The sequence below is a fragment of the Labeo rohita genome, chromosome 20 (genome assembly GCF_022985175.1).
Source record: "Labeo rohita strain BAU-BD-2019 chromosome 20, IGBB_LRoh.1.0, whole genome shotgun sequence".
Taxonomy (NCBI): domain Eukaryota; kingdom Metazoa; phylum Chordata; class Actinopteri; order Cypriniformes; family Cyprinidae; genus Labeo; species Labeo rohita.
Window position 1 is genome coordinate 4,104,171 of NC_066888.1, and position 20,069 is coordinate 4,124,239.

General features: G+C 35.3%; 1 protein-coding gene across 1 annotated transcript in view; it reads right to left on the reverse strand.

The window, feature by feature from the left end:
* The window catches only part of bcl11bb (BCL11 transcription factor B b), a 34,371-nt gene that overhangs the window by 7,522 nt on the left and 6,780 nt on the right, over positions 1-20,069 (reverse strand). Inside the window, exon 2 of the mRNA XM_051138805.1 lies at positions 17,881-18,240. Coding sequence (XP_050994762.1) covers positions 17,881-18,240 — 360 coding nt within the window. The remainder of the gene's footprint in view (positions 1-17,880; positions 18,241-20,069) is intronic.

The following is a 20,069-nucleotide window of genomic DNA, read 5'->3' on the forward strand; positions in this document are numbered from 1 at the left end:
AAACAATATCTATGCACTGCTATGGGAAGAGAAACATAGAAATTTGTTATTTTTTTAACAAATTTTTGAACTATTGCTGATTCTTTAAAGTCAAGTTAGGTTAATTGTGCTATTTTTATGCCTCTAGTGGTACCAAATGGAAAAATAATGACTGTTTGCTGACAGGTTTTCTGAATACCCTGCATCATTGAATGGTTAGACAGGTAGCCCCGCCCCAAACTTAAGTCATCGGTTGAATCATTGTTGGTCGGGATGGTTGGTTTCCCTGAGACACTTCTCAGAGACATCATCATAAATCTGGCTTACTTGCAGCTGACTCTGTACATTAAGATTTAAGAATTTGTATGCCTAAAAATGACATAATTCTACAGATGGTTGACTGTATATCCTTCCTTTACTGTTTCTCTTTGTCTGCTTGGATTTCTCTCAGTCCTCATGATAGATGTGACTGTGCACTGATTGAGCTGTGAGCCTTAACAGACTATCGTATTGTCTTTGATAAATGAATATGACAATGAAATAAATGATTTTGGCAGGAAAATGATGAGTGGAAAGCCAGACCACATGCTGGGGCCAAAACCACCATACCAGTTTCTAAGGGGAGCCTGAAATGTTCATATTAAATCTGAAAGCCTGCAGAGTAGTGTGTGTGTGTGTGTGTGTGTGTGTGTCTGCATCATCTTTGATATCCTCTTTGATATGCTCTGCTTGTGAGAAATAAACCCCTAAAAATTTTTAATAAATTTCAATATATGTTTTTGTCTTGTTTTCAAACAAAACTACATAATAATTCTAAAATCAAGATAAATATGATAGAGAAATAAAATTGTGCAAATATGTAAATTAAATTAAATTAAAAATTACATTTAAAAAGTTTTTTTTAAAGGGGTCATCGGATGCCCATTTTCCACAAGCTGATATGATTCTTTAGGGTCTTAATGAAAAGTCTATAATATACTTTGGTTAAAAATTCCTAATGGTTGTGTAAAACAACACCCTTTTTACCTTGCCAAAATCAGATCTGCAAAAATCATCCAATTCTGAGGGATTGTTCCTTTAAATTCAAATGAGCTCTGCTCGCCCCACCCCTCTCTTCTCTCTGCTGCTCCGCATTTAGCGCGTTTAGCAGCGAAGCACTTCTGCTGTAGGTGAAGCTGGATAACGAATGATTTGCGCAAACATAGACGCACTTATGTGGATCGGGAGGCACATTCCCTTCACAAACAAACGTAATCCACTGCATCTTCAGCGGCTCAGATGTTGGGATTAAATGATGGCCACTATGTTCATTATTACATCCAGCAACACAACACCTCAATTGCTCAATCCGAGATATATTTTTGTCTAACTTATATCCCTGCTCCGGCAACGAAACAATGGAGGTCGGACTGTTACAGCTGATCTGAGGTAAGACGCTCATGTCAATCAACTACTGTGGGAGCGGCCTCTGGCATCTGAGAATGGCTCGATTTGAAAAATGGGATATTATTTTTACAGATTAATTAAAAACCACTGCATGTATTTTTATCATTATAGGGTAGATTTGTACATACACTGCCAACACACATTAATGTTCAAACAACCTGTAAAAGTAAAATATGTGTAATGTATATTAATAAATATCCTATTGGCAAAATGTTACAACTAAGCAATAACATATTCCATGAAAACAGGATATTAACTTACACAATTTTGATTCTCAAGTAAATTTATCTTATTGTAAAAATATTTACACTTTAAATGTAAAAAATAAAAATTATTGAGATTTTTTTGCGGTGCAAATGTCCCATAATCCTCTCGTAGTTCAGCGCTCTGGTGGATTAGATTTATCTGTGATTCCTGGCCATAATGAGGATGAACAACTGTATTTGAAAAGACTCCCATTCTACAGTGGAAAAACTGTGTGTGTAAAGAAGCCACAGAGGATAGTGGCAGGAATAGCGGTTATGGCAGGCACACACACATACATACATACACGGCTGTCTCCTGTCTAAGTGAAAGCAGGCCTGTTGCAGTAACCGTTCCAATCTGTCTCCATCTGCAGGAACACAGAGGAGGGACATCACAAACTGCCTCTAGAAGAGAAGCAACTGCGCTCTCACAGCACACACACACAAGCATACTGATGCATATATACACAAGACACCTACATATCCACAGCCACACCCACACTTATACAAATAAACTCATATTTTCTCAGCCACTATCACAAACAAACAAAGAAACCACCTAGATACCAGTATAAATTTATCCCAACTTACTAACACACAAAATCCACCCAGCTGTTTAGGTTCTAGAAGCCTGCACTACACTGCAAAGAAAAGAAAATATTTTCCCAATCACCATTTTTGCCTTGCTTTTCAGTAAAAAATGCAAACTGTACTTTTTGAAGCATTATTATACATTATTTATTAAGGATCATTTTTTGTAATGTTACCTTGGCTGATATGGCAGTCCTCTGGGACATATACTGACAACTAGTGGTTTGGATCCAAGCTTTTAGTTACCGATTCTATAGCAGAAAAATAAAGCAATGCCATTGCAGAAGATACAAATCCAGTATTCAGCAGGTTAAATAAATGACAGCCCTGATGAGGCTTGGCAAAAATTCTGTGAGAAAACTCCAGTCATTTCAATATGACTCAGCATGATAAAGAATTTAATTTGACTCCGACCAATAGCAAGCCTCTTGGCTCGTTAATTACCTCTGAGTGGGTGGAGCTTTGTAACTGAAGATCCATAAATGGACAAAGCACTCTGTTTCTACTTCATTTTGTTAAATTACCCATTTAAAAAGGCTATTTGGAGAGCAGTTATTTAAGGCTGGTTTAGGGAATAGCTTTAGATGTTTATTTCATTGTTTACCTGCAAAATTTTACCTGAATAAATTGCAAATGTTTTTGAAAGTAAATTTATCAGGCTTCAAAGATCGTCACATATTTGTAACTGTATATCAAGAGAAAAATACTTCATAGAACAATTTGTGTCAGTATTTACCACAATACCGATCCTATGCATACTGACACACCCACATCAGCCTTCTACTTCCTCCTGCATGCTCACTGCCAGTCTCATGAAGAAACAGGCCAGCCAAGGGTAGAGTAACCGTCTAAATGAAAACACATGCCACCCTAGAGTGCCCTGTCATCATCTGATACTGCCAGAGCGAAAGACGTCCTACGGTGCAGACGGGAAAGGACAGTGAAAAACAACTGGAAAGACTTCTCTGTCAGTAAGAGCTATGACTCTTGGCTCGGTGAGAACACAGAGAAGTGCATTAGCACAGCGTTTTGTGGCATTGCAACTAGTCTGAATCATAGCTTGGAGTGTGCGTCACCGCGTTAAGATCTGGCTGGCGTGAAAAGGCGTTCAAGAAGAGCTGCAGGAACTTGATGGATGACACTGCTGCTTGCGGCTGAAGGGAGACGCAGAAAAGCCAGCGGGGTGGAGAGGAAAAAAGCAAATAGGGGGACAGCGAGGGACCAGTTCAAAGCAAACATTGCTCCATGTCATCGCAATCATACCCTGGATCACAATCAAATCTCCCACCCGTATATCCAGCGGTTAACGCTAATAGCTTGACATGAGACGGAATTAAAATAGTCTTGCATTAAGTTGTTACTGTGAAAAACTTCTGCCTTTTAGATCCTTTTACTCCTTTCACTTTTACAGTTCAAGACACAAAGATCGATAAAAAATAACCGTTAACATACTCTCTCTTTGGCTGGTGCAGGATGTCCTAGAAGTGCAAAATTTGAATTGTGCCATTTTTTGCTCGTGGCCGATTAGTTCTGGGCACAGACATCAATCACCTAAACCGTAAATCTGACTACACTGCAAAAAAAAAAAAAAAAAAAAAAAAAGATTTTCTGCCCCAGCATTTTTGTCTTATTATCCAGTACAAATTTTAAAATATTCTTAAATCTCTATGTAATTACTTTAGAAGCAAAATTCTGACAGTCTAGTTTTCTTAAAAATGCATTTAAGTGTGACTTCATGATCTAAATAAGAAAAAAGCATAACAATGAGGGTAAAAAAAAATATTTTTCTTGTTTTAAGCATACACTTAATTTTGAACAATGTTTTCGAAAACATTGGTAACACTTACTTACTATTAACTATAACTTTTCCCTCAATAAATTCCCAATTTGCTGCTTATTTATAATTAGTAAGGTAGTTTCTAAGTTTAGGTATTGTGTAGGTTAGGGATGTAGAATAACGCCATGTAGAATAAGGCATTAATAGTACTAATAATGGCTAATATTCTAGTAATATGCATGCTAATAAGCAACTACTTAAGAGACCGTAAAATAAACAGTTACCAAAACATTATATTTCAAGTAATTTTGCTACTCAAATAAACATATTTTATTTTAAGAATGTACTGCAGGTAACACTTTGGTGACCAGTTCTCACTAGTTGCGTATTTGTATGCATATTACTAGCAAATTGTCTGATTATTAGTACTTATCAACCATATATTAATGCTTTATTCTTCATGACCATATTTTAAATCCCTTAATCCTGCATCAAACCTAAACTTAACACTTACCTTAAGAACTATTAATGAGCAGTAATAGGATTTCAATTGCAAACTAATTGCTGAAAGTGCACATAGAGGTTATTGAGGCAAAAGTCGAGGTTAGAAGTTAATGGTAAGATTTGATCCCCAACCGAAAGTGAGACCGTACACAAAATACGACACAAATACTTAGATGTGTAATCACTCTGGAGCCACAGAAAAAAACGGTGTCTTGACTGTGCTGATTGGCTGATGCTGTAACATTTCATCAGAATACATGGCTACTTTTGATTGGCTGTCAATGCATAAAGATGCTTTTTGGCAGCAGAATAGTGTAGTTATGCTATCTACCATCAGTGGATAAACGAACCATGCTAGACTTCGCTTCTTGCATGTGTGTGAGCAAGGAAAGCGAAAAAAAAAGAATGGAGTGCTATCCCGTATGCCAAATAATTGCCCTGGTATTTTTTGGATAACGTGAACTATAATGGTCCCCAGCTGGGCCCAGGCTTCTATACCCATTTAAAGTTCACTGTAAAAATCCCCAGGCCCTCAGCGCGCCTTCCAAAACAATCAGGGCCCTGTAAAACAGCTCTTTAGATACCGTATGTGCGCTGGATCAGCGACACATGCCAGTCATGTGAATGGGTTCCACTTCTGTTGCGCTCAGCAGGACCAAAGCTGCAGCGCTTTGACTGGTGCAAGGATCACTGAGTACCCATACTCTTTGGCACAGGTACAGTACCTAAACCACACAAACTCAGATTTCAAATCAAAAGCGTGTAGTCCAAGATTAAAGCTTAGGCTGTCTACTATGCACCCTAATAGAATGCACAATTAGAATTACCATGTCTGACGCCAAAAAATGTGCATGGATGATGTCCTAATACTATTTTAATTCATCAGTATGATCCATTATATGTTAGATATTTAGTTGGTTTATATTGGATATTTTATTGTGGACTGTTCTCCACTTTTTAGATTACGCTGAATGTGTTCAGAATGTGTATTAAACAAAATGCATCATACAAATATAATAAATGTTTCACAAATTTTTTAGCTGCATTGTGATGTCTACTTGTCATCTTAGAACTATAAAAAACCTGATATCTATCATTTTTAATCCAGCATTTGGCAGTCCAATTAAATGTCAAGTCAAGAAAAAGATTCAAAAATTGTGTATTATTTATGGCTCAGTTGTCAAACTGTAAATCAAGAAGGTCAAGCACATTGCATTGTGGAGTGGCATATTTAGCACAATGTGCTTTGTTGTTTCTGCACATTTTTAAAATATGTGATATATATTTTTCCATCGTCTAGCAGAAATTTAAAGGAACAGGACCATATTATCCCAAGATTAATCTCTTAAAAAAAGCACTGTCTCTTTAAATATGATGTGTCATTTTGCCTGTTTATCTAATTTTAAGTATTCTTGCATATACTTGTACATTTAACATGCATCTACACTAAATAACATAATAGCAGGTTTACATTAATTTATTTAGCAGACACTTTTATTCAAAGAGACATACAAATGATGAATACAAGAAGTGATTCATCATAAAGTCATCTTTAAATAACACAAGTGCTCGTAATAGTTTCAGACACCCTTTACAATAGTACAAGCTAGAGCAGGGTAGGGATTAAGGGAAAGTAAGAGGACACACACACACACACACACACACACATATATATATATATATATATATATATGTGTGTGTGTGTGTGTGTGTGTGTATGTATATATATATATATATATATATATATATATTCACACACACAAAAAAAAGCATTCAGAATGGAATACTACACTATACTGTATATTAAATATTATTATACTTTTCTGTATTACATGCATCTACTCTAAAATACATTATAATGCATTAAGATCTAATTTTCACATTAAAAGTGAAATACTTTCTCTGTTTATCTCAGGGCAAATGTTCACAGTTGTAGCATAGAAATTATAATTGTTATTTATACTTAATACCACGTTTATCCGACTCTGTTTCAGACCACACACACAAACTTGTCTAATACCCAACTTATCATTAAAATCCAAAGTTTTAAGCTCTGAGCTCTACTCTTGGATTTTTTAAACCAGCTATCTAACCAGCATCCCAGAAGTCCCTCCTCTGTTATTAAAACAAATATATATTCTTATTCAAACAGTAGACTTTTGTTCTTTTACATCTTTCATACTGTGCATTATAAAAAAATTAACCTGTAGGTAGCATTTTAAAGTAGTAGGCCTGTTTCATTTACAGAATTTTTTAGTTTTACTATTTAAATTGATTTTTTAATCATTTCATGTATTTATTTATTTATTTTACTATGTACTCAAAACAATGTGTTATCAGAGTACTTGTAGCGTATAGAAGTATGCAGATTACGAAAAGAAGTTGCCGTATTTACAAACTGGTTGACAGCATCGACGGTTAACTGCTCCATGCCAGTCATATTTAAAAGAACAAAAGTCAAAGTTAAAAGCGAGAGTGCCGATTTCTCCTTCGTGTGTCATCTCGCCCTCAGCCCTCCGCCGAAGCCCTCTTCATCCTCTGCTGGGGGAGATCAGCTTCTCCCAGGGCTGTTTTCACAATGATGCGTTTTCAGCTTTTGGCACAGCTCCCCGCATAGCTTATGGTTAAGAACAGTCTTTCATCTAGCCAATGCCTTTAGCAAACATACCGGGAGGGCCACATCTGCCGCACACTACATGCAAGAACAAGCCCTCACTGGCATGAATAAAAAACTGATAAGATCGAGGGTTTATTCATTCAGCGGGCTGCCAGGGAGGGTTTAATGCTGAATTATCATGGCGGCTCTCACCCTACAAATCTTCAGACTATAATGTCATCAACCACTATCAACATGACAGAGCAGCCCCCTCCCCTTATTTTGGAGTACTACACTCATGTTCAAGCACTCGCTGCTGATTTTTGAGATGGGAACAGAGCAAAAAAGACAGCTAATAAAAAAATTAAAAAATAAATGCTTGAAATTCAAATACGATTGCTAAGACACGAATGGTTAATTTTAACAAATTCAACATTGAGGTGCCAGTAAAGCATGCCAGAATGCAGTAGTCTGCTGGAAATCCAAGATTATGAATTGCAACATACAAACTGCACATAATTACTTTAGTGCATTTACTACTGAATAAAAAATTAAAGTTTAGCATGTTTAAATCTAAAATTAAATAAACAATGTTATTAGTGGCCACAATTTGTTCTTACCGAATTCCCACGTTGTTTTAGAAACAGGATTACTATACTGTATAACAAAACAAAAAAAAACAAAACAAAACATGGGAAAAGGTCACAAACAGCAGTGTTTGTTATTTTTTTCCTTGTTTTTATGGTGTAAAAATAATCAATCAGAAAATCAAACAACAATAACGGGAACTTTCATGGAAAACACACAGGTTCAAACCCATCTAGATATATCAGAGAGACCCAAGGGCAAATTCAACACTATGGCTTTGTCGAGTCCTAATAAAGTATGCCAAAAACCAGTAATCTGCCGCAAATTGACCTGTATGATGAATTGCAACATATAAGCTACAAGCAAGCAGTTCTTTGGAAGTATTTTCAAGCATTATTTGATTTGCATTATTCCACTGTGTATTCAGTGTTGTAAAAACACAGACAGCATGTGCAAATAAACAACCTTATCAGTGGCCGCAATTCATTCTCAGTGAATTCCCACCATTACTATACTGTAAAAAATACAGACGGACTGAGAAAAAAGTCAAGTTGTATTAGCTTGACTTTACTTTTATGGTGCCACCCAGCAGGACTTCAACACACAATGACAGAAATTTGCCACCAAACTCTAACACCAAACCACAGCAATGGTTGAAAACACTGCTGTTTACTGCAGTCTAATTCAATGCAGTCTGCAAGATCTCGCTTTGATAATGACACTGTTTCTATTAACATCCTTTCAAATGGTCACAGAGCCTTAGCTTTTCTAAACTCGACACATAAAACGTTTGTTGTCAGTAAACCATGTGCCACGTGGAAGATGACATTAAAGTACAGATAGACTGCACATGTTGCAGGTTTGAGAGAGTCTTAACCCAAAATCCTTCGCTGTCTGCCTGAGACAGCCGCCAGAAGAGCCTTCTTCTTTGGGCATCAGCATGTGTGTGGCTTGGCTGCCTGATTGTGACACTATAGTCAGTGTTTGGCAAATAACTCTCCACGCAAACACTTTCTCACCCTGCAGTGCCAAGACTATCGTAATGTGTTACTGGTAGAGCCATCCATAATGTCAAGAGCATAAGAATGGTGGGGAAAATTAAAAAAAGAAATAAAAGACATTAAGACTTGTTTAACTTTTTTTGATCAAGACTGTAAAAAATGTTGTTGTTCCTGTGAGTAACCTGATAAAACCTTAAGAAAAAAAATGTTGGGAAAAAAACAGTTTAGACCAGACTAAGATGAGTTTTCCACCCTGGTTTGAAAGGGTTTTTTGGAACAAAGTAAATACGTTTTGGGCACTTGGTCAGACTGGAAGACCTGCAGGCTAACCATAAACACCAGCTTGGCCAGGCTGGGAAATCAGTAATCAGTAGGGCATATATTGAAGGGGGAAAAACTGACAACGGTGTATTTGTTTGTTTTTCTGTATTGCAGGTTGCCATATAGGTTTTTAAAAAACAGGAAAAAACAAACTCACTAGGTGAATAGCTATATTTGGTAATAATTAATCATTCTAGTATGATAAGGTGATTTTGATTATATGATAATGGATGATAATTAATATTAAATATTTCGTTTTTTTTTTTTTTTTCAGAATTGATCGATTTGGTGGAAAAAACAACTGAAACCTATTTTATCAATTATAAATCAGCAAAAAAAATTCTTGGGCATTTTTGCTTTAGACAGTAAAGAGACAGGAAGTGAAGAGGGAGAGAGAGGGGGACAGGATCAGGAAAGGTCTGCTAGCCGGAACACTAAATCGGGACCGCTATGAGGCTATTGGCACCAACACGGCCAGATTTAAAATTTTGCAGCTTGGTTATCCTATTTTATTCATTTTCAAATATCTAACCATCAAGCTTTTATTTAGTTCGTTTTCCAGCAAATAAATATCTATGCTGCAGGTTTCAAAATTAAGTGTGGCACTGTGTTTATTTACACGTTTAGCTCATTATATGGTATTTCAGCATCTCAGAGCAGCTTGGTTATCCTATTTTATTCATTTTCAAACATTTAACCATCGAGCTTTTATTTTGTTTGTTTTCCAGCAAATAAATATATATACATATATATGCTGCAGGTTTTAAAATTAAGCATGGCACTGTGTTCACTTACACGTTCAGCTCATTATATGGTATTTCAGCATCTCAGAGCAGCTTGGTTATCCTATTTTATTAATTTTCAAACATTTAACCATCAAACTTTTATTTTGTTTGTTTTCCAGCAAGTAAATATATATTCTGCAGGTTTCAAAATTAAGCATGGCACTGTGTTCATTTACATGTTCAGCTCATTATATGGTATTTCAGCATCTCAGAGCAGCTTAGTTATCCTATTTTATTCATTTTCAAACATTTAACCATCAAGCTTTTATTTTGTTTGTTTTCCAGCAAAATAAACATATGTGCTGCAGATTTCAGAATGAAGCTGGGCACTGTGTTCATTTACACATTCAACTCATTATATGATATTTCAGCATTTCAGAGCAGCTTGGTTCATCTACTGAAACTGTGAGCCGCACGTTGCATCATGAGCTGATTTAATAACCGCACTAAGCCATATCTCAGTATTGATTTTATCATGATATATTGTGCAGCCCTAGGGACCAGCTTAAACTAGAAAAGGCCAGCAAACCAGCTTACACTTGTAAAAGATGGCTTTTTCAGAAGGGTTGGTTTTAAAAAACAGCCAACGTTTGCGAAACCACTGTCATGTCATCTCACCATCCTTGCTATTTCTTCTTAAATATTTTACTTGAATTCAGTCATGGCTAATTTGACAAAAGAGCGATAGTGAGACAGAGAGGAAGAGGGAAAAAAGCGTTACACATCTGGTCAACACCATCAGCACATGCTGAAATTTAGTGGCGAAGCTCACAGTCCAAATTAGTGGCGAGTTTTATTCCCCGCTGTGGAAGGAAAAATATCAAATCTGCTGCCATATGACTACAATAAAGTGGTATGTGGAGCGTTTGATGCCTTCATGTGGGAGACTTTAACTCTTTCCACCAGGGCTCGGCGTGGAGCGCACATGCAGCGCTGTCCTGCTCTATAATGCGTCCAACATGGACCAGGTTGACCCCTGCCGGCAGACAGCACCAATCAGACGGCGATGGGGTGGTCTCGTTTGGATGGATCCCAAAAATAAGCAGGCCTGAAATCACTGAGGCTCTAACCACAGGCACCCTGCACCAGAGATGCTGGCATAGCTTGGGTGTTGCAATGGATCATGGGTATGGTTTCTGTGAAGTGCCAGGCATCATGGCTTTGCGTTTTTCTGCTAGAGGTCAGAGGTCCGAGAGACTGAAATTGGTACAGAAGACTGTCCATCAAACACTACAAAGAGATCTAGCTCAATATGGTTTTAATTGCGATTTTAAGTCAACATTTACAAAAAGTCCTCTAATTCATACATGCCAAGGTACTGACTGATTACTAATTTATATGCTATGCTTCAAAAGACATCAAATGATACTATGGTATGTTTTTCCACCATTTGTGTGTAAAACGATCTTTTCATTGAAATTAATTAATATTGTCTGTAAAAATAATCTAACTAAGATGTGCTGGTTTTACTTTAATTTTGAGTTGAGATTTTTTTGCAGTTAAATTTGCTGAATTGAAAGTGAATTGATCTTAATCTATAACAGTTCTCAACTGGCGTGCGGTAACATAAAAATGGGTCGTAGATCTGTTAGGATAAGATTTCACAGTGGGGAAAAACAATGCTAAATACACGTAACAAAATGCAAATACTAATGAATGCGTTCTTGCATAAAAACTGACTTTTAAAAAAATGCTTTCTTGTCTTGTTTATTCATTTGTGCAACCAGTCAAACAAATATGCAAAAACACTAGGACAGGTTGTGACACATGTTCGAAAGCCATGAACAAAACTATGCAAAAGAAAATGTAGCACAGACACAGACACCGATTAAATACACTTGTTCATTCGTAAAGAGGATAAATATGGTGTGTGTGACCACAATGTGTTTTTAGCAGTGAACTGTTGGCTGCAGAGAGCATGAAACCATCAAAATTCAATTTACATTTATAAAACAAACACCCAAACTATAAAGACTGTAAATCACTATTTTGTGGTTTGCTTATGCATTTATAAAATTGTCAGTTTTCCTCTTCAGCCTATGCCATTTTAATAAGTCTCTCAGATTGTGTCTAAATGTTTGATTTAAGGACTTTTTATTTAACTGCTCACTTCAAGTATTTGTCTAATAAACACTTGTGTCAAACATATAATATGGGTCCTGAAGCAAAAACTTTGGAGATTTATGTGAAGATCTTATGGTCAAGGATAACCATAATTTCCTCAATGGTGTAAACACGTGAAAACAGTGTTTCTCTGCACTTCTGGATCTGTGGTTCATTTTGCCTAAAGATGTTCAGAGACAAAGAGCTCCAGATATGTTATTCTTAAAAAAAAAATGCCTGTGCATTTACACAAAAAAATTACTTAAGACAGTACCTTCATGAAAATTAAAAGGCCGATCCTTGAACTTGCTAAAGACACTGTGTATTAAAAAAAAAAATCTCTGAACTTCAAAAACATTTCTTCTCTTTTAACTACAGGACTCAGAAGAGCTGTTTTCATATGCCAGGATATTAGCAAGAGTTTGGACACAAAAAAGAGGAAAAAGGACTGTGAAACTGACTCATCAAATTCACTTTCTATCCTGCTTCAGTCCCTGCACACACACACACACACACACGCACAGTCTGAAACAGCCACTGTAACCCCTAATCACAACCCCGAAGGCTGGACATCAAATGCTGCAACGTTGAAAACAGATGATCAGAGGTAATTAACGCAGTTTCATATGCAAATTTAATTAATGCAAAACTACAAAGTCATTATGCAAATGGCGTCTTCTTGAGCCGCTGTGCAAATATTCATCACTTGGAACAGGGATCAGTCTCCCCATCTTTAGAAACTCTCTCACAACACACACACACACACACACACACACACTGTTCTCTTAGGATCATGTATGAATAGTGTATTTATTTTAAACTTCTTTCCATTGACACCAGACTGGGGCCATCAGAGCAGACAGCTGAGAGGCAGGAAGACACGATTTGGCACAGGAGTGAGACAATGAGACTGTTAGACCGGCACGGTATGAATATTCATGACACTGATTACTTTCCATGATTAAAGCCTACTCTAATATTTAAATGAGCGCATGCTAGGTGATTAGAGGAGCGTTGGAAAGGACAAGCGCATGATGCGGTACACTTTCTCCCGCGTTCATGGAGTATGATTAGCTAGATAGTTCAGAGATTGATTAGAAACTAAGGGCAGTTTCACATAGGATAAGATCTGAAAATAGCATAAATGATGGTGGTATTTACTTGATGGGATATTCTTTCAAAAACAGCAGGTAATGGGCACTTCCCTTGAATATGGTACAAATTGGTGTCCTGTTAATTATTCAACACAGTAGATGTATAAATTACATGTTATTTATTTATTTATGTATTTATTGTTCTTTTTTTTTTTTTTTTTTTTTCCAGAGAAGTATTAGATGCATTAAACCAACTATTTTCTAGCCAAAAATAAATCTGGCCAGAGAAGTAGCTAATAGCTACTTTTTAACATTAAAAATTTCTGAATCTTCTATATTAGAGAAACAAAGAGAACTTAGAGACAGATATTTTGGCATAGCCATAAATATATGAATATTAAGTAACAGCATTTAAAAATAGTAACAAAAAAACAAAACAAAAAAACACCGGTAACTGGTAAGTGGAGGGAAACAGGTAAAATCTATGGAATAAGAGAGAAAAACAGTTTTGTGCCTTTTGATGTCAGAATCAGAAGGCAAATAATTGTATACAATACTGTTGTCAAAGACATCATCTGAAGTTAAACGCAGATGCTTAAAAGGACAGATTATGGATGAAAACTGCTATGATATGCTATGACTTTTAAAGCAGAAATTTGATTTAAATAATGTCTACATAATATTCACATGTGCTGTTCATAGGGGACACACTGTATTATCCTAACGTTACAGCAGGACATGATATTTAAACCTATTACTATTAACATTTTACATAACATTTATTCATTTTATCTCATATTTGGGTGTTTGGGTGCATTTTTTTTTTATAACACAAAAAGAGATGTTTAGTAGAATGTTCATGCTGCTCTTTTCCACATAATGAAAGTGAATTGGGGTTCTTCTTAAATATGCATATATGTGAACCTGGACCACAAAACCAAGTGTCAATTTTGCGAAATTGAGATTTATACATCATCTGAAAGTGAATAAATAAGATTTCCAATGATGTATGGTTTGTTAGGATAGGACAATATTTGGCTGAGATACAACTTGAACAATTTGAATATATGGAATTTGAGGGTGCAAAAAATCTAAATATTGAGAAAATCGCCTTTAATGTTGTCCAAATGAAGGTCTTAGCAAAGCAAATTACTGATTAAAAATTTTAAAATAAAAAGTTTTTATATATTTATGGTAGGAAATTTACAAAATATCTTCATGGAACATGATCTTTACTTACTATCCAAATGATTTTCTGGATAGAAGAAAAATCTATGACTTTGACCCATACAATGTATTTTTGGCTACTGCTACAAATATACTCGCGCAACTTATGACTGCATATATGTGACCCTGGACCACAAAACCAGAGTGTCACTGATATCAAATCTTGATGCACCATATTTGAATGCATATAAATTATGGGTGGGAGCAATTCTGCAATTCTCGTATTTCAGTGTTTTTCATTCCAAATGATGCTTTATGCTGTTTGGAATGCAGTTTAAATGAGATACACAAAACTCACTTACTGATAGATGTGACTCTGTGTAAGCAGTTAAATGCACTTGCATTTCCAAATGCTTTCTTGATGCAGCAATTATTGATTTTTACGTATTTATGTATTTATAAGTAGCTAATTTAATAAAAATGCATGAATAAATGTGACATTCAAAGTCAGTAAACTCATTAATTAATAATAAAATCATGATTCCCAGAATCTGAATCATATCAGAACCCACAAATGCCTACAGATTCCCTAATGCTCCAGTAACCATTTACAAAGCAACATTAAAGTAAATGGCAACTACATTTTCAAAATGGCCTTTTCTGTGTCAACTATCTTAACCAAATCTAAATAAACATACACTATTATAAAATTTACTTTTGAACGGAAGAGCCATTCGAGCATGGATTAAAACATCTCCATTGAGATGTGAAGGGTTTAACGCACACCCATCAGGCTTGGCATTTTGGCCCACAGCATGCATGGCTTTTGCCTCTAGGCAGCCATAGCTCCATATTGTATTTAATTAGCTCTATTAAATATAATCTAATTTGGCTGAAACTTAAGACAGTTAAGTGGCAATCTAATGTGTTGAGCAAAGCTTTCATGCTCTGGAAATATTTAATTCAAGCCTAAAGCACCTTTCTGCCCTGCATTTCTGTGGATAACCTTGACTTTACTTCTCCACTTCTGTCAACGAAGCAAAACTAAAGCCAAAGTTGTTCAGTAAAAAAAGTTCAGATAATACAAAAAAAAAAAAAAACTTAAGATTAAAAGCTTTGAAAAGGCACATTCAAACAAATACAGAAAACTAATAACCTTGTATAATTTAGTTTTTTTCTAAGTATTGACGAGGCTGAAGCCTGGGTCCTGCTGACTAGCGTAAGGCAGCAAACGTGTGCGTCTGTTTGATTTGTCTCTATTTGTCATATCCTGACTAGCAAGTGAAGCATTTCCTTGTCCAGGCCGTGTGTGCTGAGAGGAGGGTGGGCGGCACTGTGCTGGAAGATAACATGTGGCCCCTCCAGGCCCCGCACGCTAAACTGAGTCTTTAACCCTCTGAATGAGGAATCTTCTTCATTAATCCCCACACTATGTCTCTTAGCACTTGAATTTTAATGGGCTTTCTTAGCCTTTTTTTCTTAATACGATGATATTTCCCCCAAACACGTCGGGTGAGGATTTCTGGAGGTTTTTTTTTTTCCTCTTAGAGAATTGGTTTCAGCTGCTGGCGCACTCAGGGCTGTTATGTTTCACTTAGAGATGAGAGAAAGAGAGAGAGATGCTCCGTCTTGCTCTAATAAAATCATGCAAGGGGTGTTAATCCCTCTTGAAGGCCCGTGTCAAAAGAAGAGGACCTTTTGAGAGAAGCGATCCAGTCAGAACTGGTGAACAGTACGTGTGTGTTTAAATATGTGTGTGTTTGTGTTGTGCTAAAGAGAAACTATGTATTTAAAGCTACGCTCTTACAGTCCAAAAATGAAGATTTTGTCATCATTTACTCACCCTCATTACCGTTATTTTTTCCAAAAGACAAGCTAGGCTGAATTTTTAAGCTGCTCTTTTTCATACAACAAAAATGGATGGTGATTTATCTTGCTAAGATCCAAAAAGATCTAAAAAAGCAGCATAAAAGTACCCAAATTGCAATATTCAAAAAATCCATACAATAGCTTTGTTAGATGAACAGATCAAAATGTATTTAGTTACTCAAATCTTATTCTCCTCAAATGGGATCATTTGTATGATTAATTGTGTTCAATTCAAAAGTAGCACCTTTAAAAGCCTCACATCAGCTTTGATGCCACTGACGTCATGTGCCATCGGTTTAAAACAGAAGCTCAGTCATTCCGCCTAATGGATCTCTTTTTGTTTCACAGAAGAAAGAAAATAATGCGGAGGTTGAAACGACATGATTAGTACACAAAAGTAGACAAATAGTCCTTTGGGGTAAAATATTCCTTTCAAAAAGAAAGGTTTTAATTAGAATCACATTGGTTTTAAAGAACTTTTATAAAACAAACAGTTCTGAGCCTGCATTCTAATTGGTCAGTGTTGCAGCCTTGCTAAAATATACAATAGAGGAACAGCTATGAAGCAAAATCCCTGTTCACCAAGCTACTGTGTATATTACTGCAAAGCACCTATTGAGACCAACTTTTACCCTTAGTTCGCATATCATGGACAGAGCATTCTAGTGGAATGATGGCCTTAGATTCATAGAGAATTGGTTTTAATGAAAATGATAGTCTTTGTTGTTGTTGGTTTTGAAATAAGTATCTTTTTTGATACAAAAATACATTAAAAACAATAATATTGTTATATGTGACCCTGCACCACAAAGCCAGTCATAAGGGTCAATTTAATGAAATCAAATTAAATAAATAAATAAATAAGCTTTCTGTTGATGTATGGATAGGATAGGACAATACTTGGCCGAGATACAACTATTTGAAAATCTGGAATCTGAAGGTGCAAAAAAAATCTACATTTTGAGAAAATCATCAAATGAAGTTCTTAGCAATGCATATTACTAATCAAAAATTAAGTTCTGATATATTTACAGTAGGAAATTTATAAAATATCTTCATTGAACATGATCTTTACTTAATATCAAAATGATTTTTGGCATAAAAATCGATCATTTTGACCCATACGATACAACAAATATTGTTGGCTATTGCTAAAAATTATTTCAATATTAATATATTTTAAAATGTAATTTATTCATGTGATGGCAAAGCTGAACTTTCAGCATCATTACTCCAGTCTTCATTGTCACATGATCCTTCTGAAATTATAAAAATATGTTCAATTTATTTTTATTCCTATTAATTATTATTTATCACTATTATTATTTCTACAAAAATGTTGATGACTGCTGAACATTCAGTTTTGCCAACACAATAAATTACATTTTACAATACATTATTATTTTTTTTAATTGTAATAATATTTTACTGTACTTTTTCTTAAATAAATGCAGTATAACTGCCAAAAGAACAAAAGATTTGTAAAAATCCTTATTATTCCAAACCAGCAGAGTATATTAAAATATAATAAACACGTATTATATATTAAAATATTTTATGTAGTAACCACCAAAAAACTTCTGTCTGTTACATTTTAAGTTCCTCAAGATTTTATTTTATAGTTACTATGTACTGTAAAACTGATAAGACGATAAGAAAAGACTTTGTTGGTTTGTTAAGAGTGCACCTCAAATATATAAGTAAACATTTTTATGTGTGTGCATGGGTGTTTGTCACTTCACAGGTTTCTCTTTCCTGCCAAGCTTCAGAAATTAAAGATTCCCCTCCTCCAGCCCTCAGTGTAAAACACCTACCTGTTGGGACGCCCTCCTGCTTGGGGCAGATTCCTCTGGCGGGCGTCAGTCGTTTTTCCTCCTCCTCTCTTGGCGTGACCTGGATCCCAACCTCCACCGGTCCAGACCTCCGGCAGACTTCTGCCCGTGGGGGTCTGGGGGACGGGGAGCCGCCGCAGTCAGTCGGTTTATCGAAACAGGCGCTGGGTCCGGGACACAGTCTCCTTTTGTGCTCGATAAACACTAGAATATCTCCCAGGGGGAAGTTGGTTTGACACTGACCACAGGTCAGCAGGTCACTCTCTCCGGATCCGCCCACAGGGCTGGCTATGGAGCCCTCTGATGGGCACTGATCCACCCCTGCGTCATGATCTGCTGCAGCTGAGCAGTGAAAGAAGAGGAAAAATGATCCATTACTGCATGACTCTATTTTAGGGACATAATAGTTCATAATAATAAAAGGCTTACAATAATCAATTTTGGTTTGTATCCGATCAATCTGCCACAGGTAGCTGCAAACAGCTGAGATAAAAAGCCTGCCAATGTGTTTTGTATAAATTTGAATATTGTTTTCATCATCAGTTTCTTGTTATAATTTCTAATCCATCGCATTTATCTAAGTCTTAGAGGATTTGAGTTTTTAGTCAAGTATTAATACCAAATATACATATTTGACTATTCACCTATGTCTGTCATGTGTGATTTGCAAAATTTGCTGTGAGCTACAACAGTGTGAACAACATTGCATGTTTGGCAAGTACAGGTGAACATTATTTGATTTCCAAAAGATGTCATACGTTCCCCAACGGTAACCACATTCAAGTCCAGACTGAAAACATATGCTTGCGTTCTCAAATTAACCACTGTGCTGAAATTGTACTTATTATACTGATCTCAGTTTGTACGGACTGGGTTGAGTTATTTAATTTCAGTTTTATTAATACTTTTTCGTTTTAATACATGTATGAATTAGGTTTTGACTGATCTTTGTTTTGTTTTTTGTTTTTTTTTTTGTCTTGTCTTTGTCTACTGTTCTTAAAAGAACATTCTATCATTATTTATTTATCCCTGTTATTCATGCTGTTATTTTTATAACAATCTTAAACACAAAAACAATACATTTAATCATTTTTACCTGAAAAAAAACATTGAAGTTGTATGTGGGTCAAAGACAAAAGTGTAATACTGCTTTAAGTTGTTGTCATTTTTAAATAAATAAATAAATAAATAAATAAAAAGTTTTCAGTTCAATTTTATTGCATTTTTGTTTTTGTTTTTCTGAGCAAAAAATAAATATACATTTTTCCCCTAATTTACAGAAGACACCCACTAAAATGTAATTTAGTGTAACAATCTTGTCAGGCATATTTACAAGAAAAATCAATTTATGACATTTTAAAAGACAAATTACTTTCAACCCAAATACTAATTAGTGTAATTCTACATTTTTAAAATTTGCCACTGTCCTAGGTTTTGCCCGTTTGTCAAATACAAATTATTTACTCATTTAAAATACAATAAAATTTAATATGCTCCCTTATTCGTTATCCCTTAAGACGTACAAGTAAGAATAAATATGTTGTTTGAATTTTTACATAAATATTGTTACACTGAATGACAATGTAACATTATTTAAAACAATTTTTGACATTTTAGTCTCCAAAAACGTATTTGAAACCTTAAAAGTAGACAGTTCAATTACATTTAATGTTCTTTCTGAACATAAAATCACTTTTTTAAATTTCCTTTTATGTGGACATCTTAATGTCTTTGACTCATGTACATATCAAAGCTTTGTAAGGTGAATTTAGGTTACTGAAGGTGTTCATTTAGATTTTTTCACTTCATCTGTTTCCAAATCATGTTTGATGAAAAGGATGAATTTCAGTGAATTATGACTTAAATTGTAGTCTGTCACAAAAAAAAAAAAGCTATTATAGGAATTCAGAAAACCAAACATGAGTCAGTTTGCAGTTTTATGCTGCTTTTCTATCATTTATGGAGCTTGACTGGCATTGTCACATTGAACTTTATAACGATTTTTGGAAAATTCATCCAAGTTTAGAAAGACATGAGGCTACATAATGACCATTTAAAATTAGTTTTAAATGTTTTTAAACTTTTATAAATCTTTTACATCTCTCTTTAAATCTCTTTTTCTCTATTATGAAAGCACTTTAAATGAACATTTTGGTCCACATAAATATTCG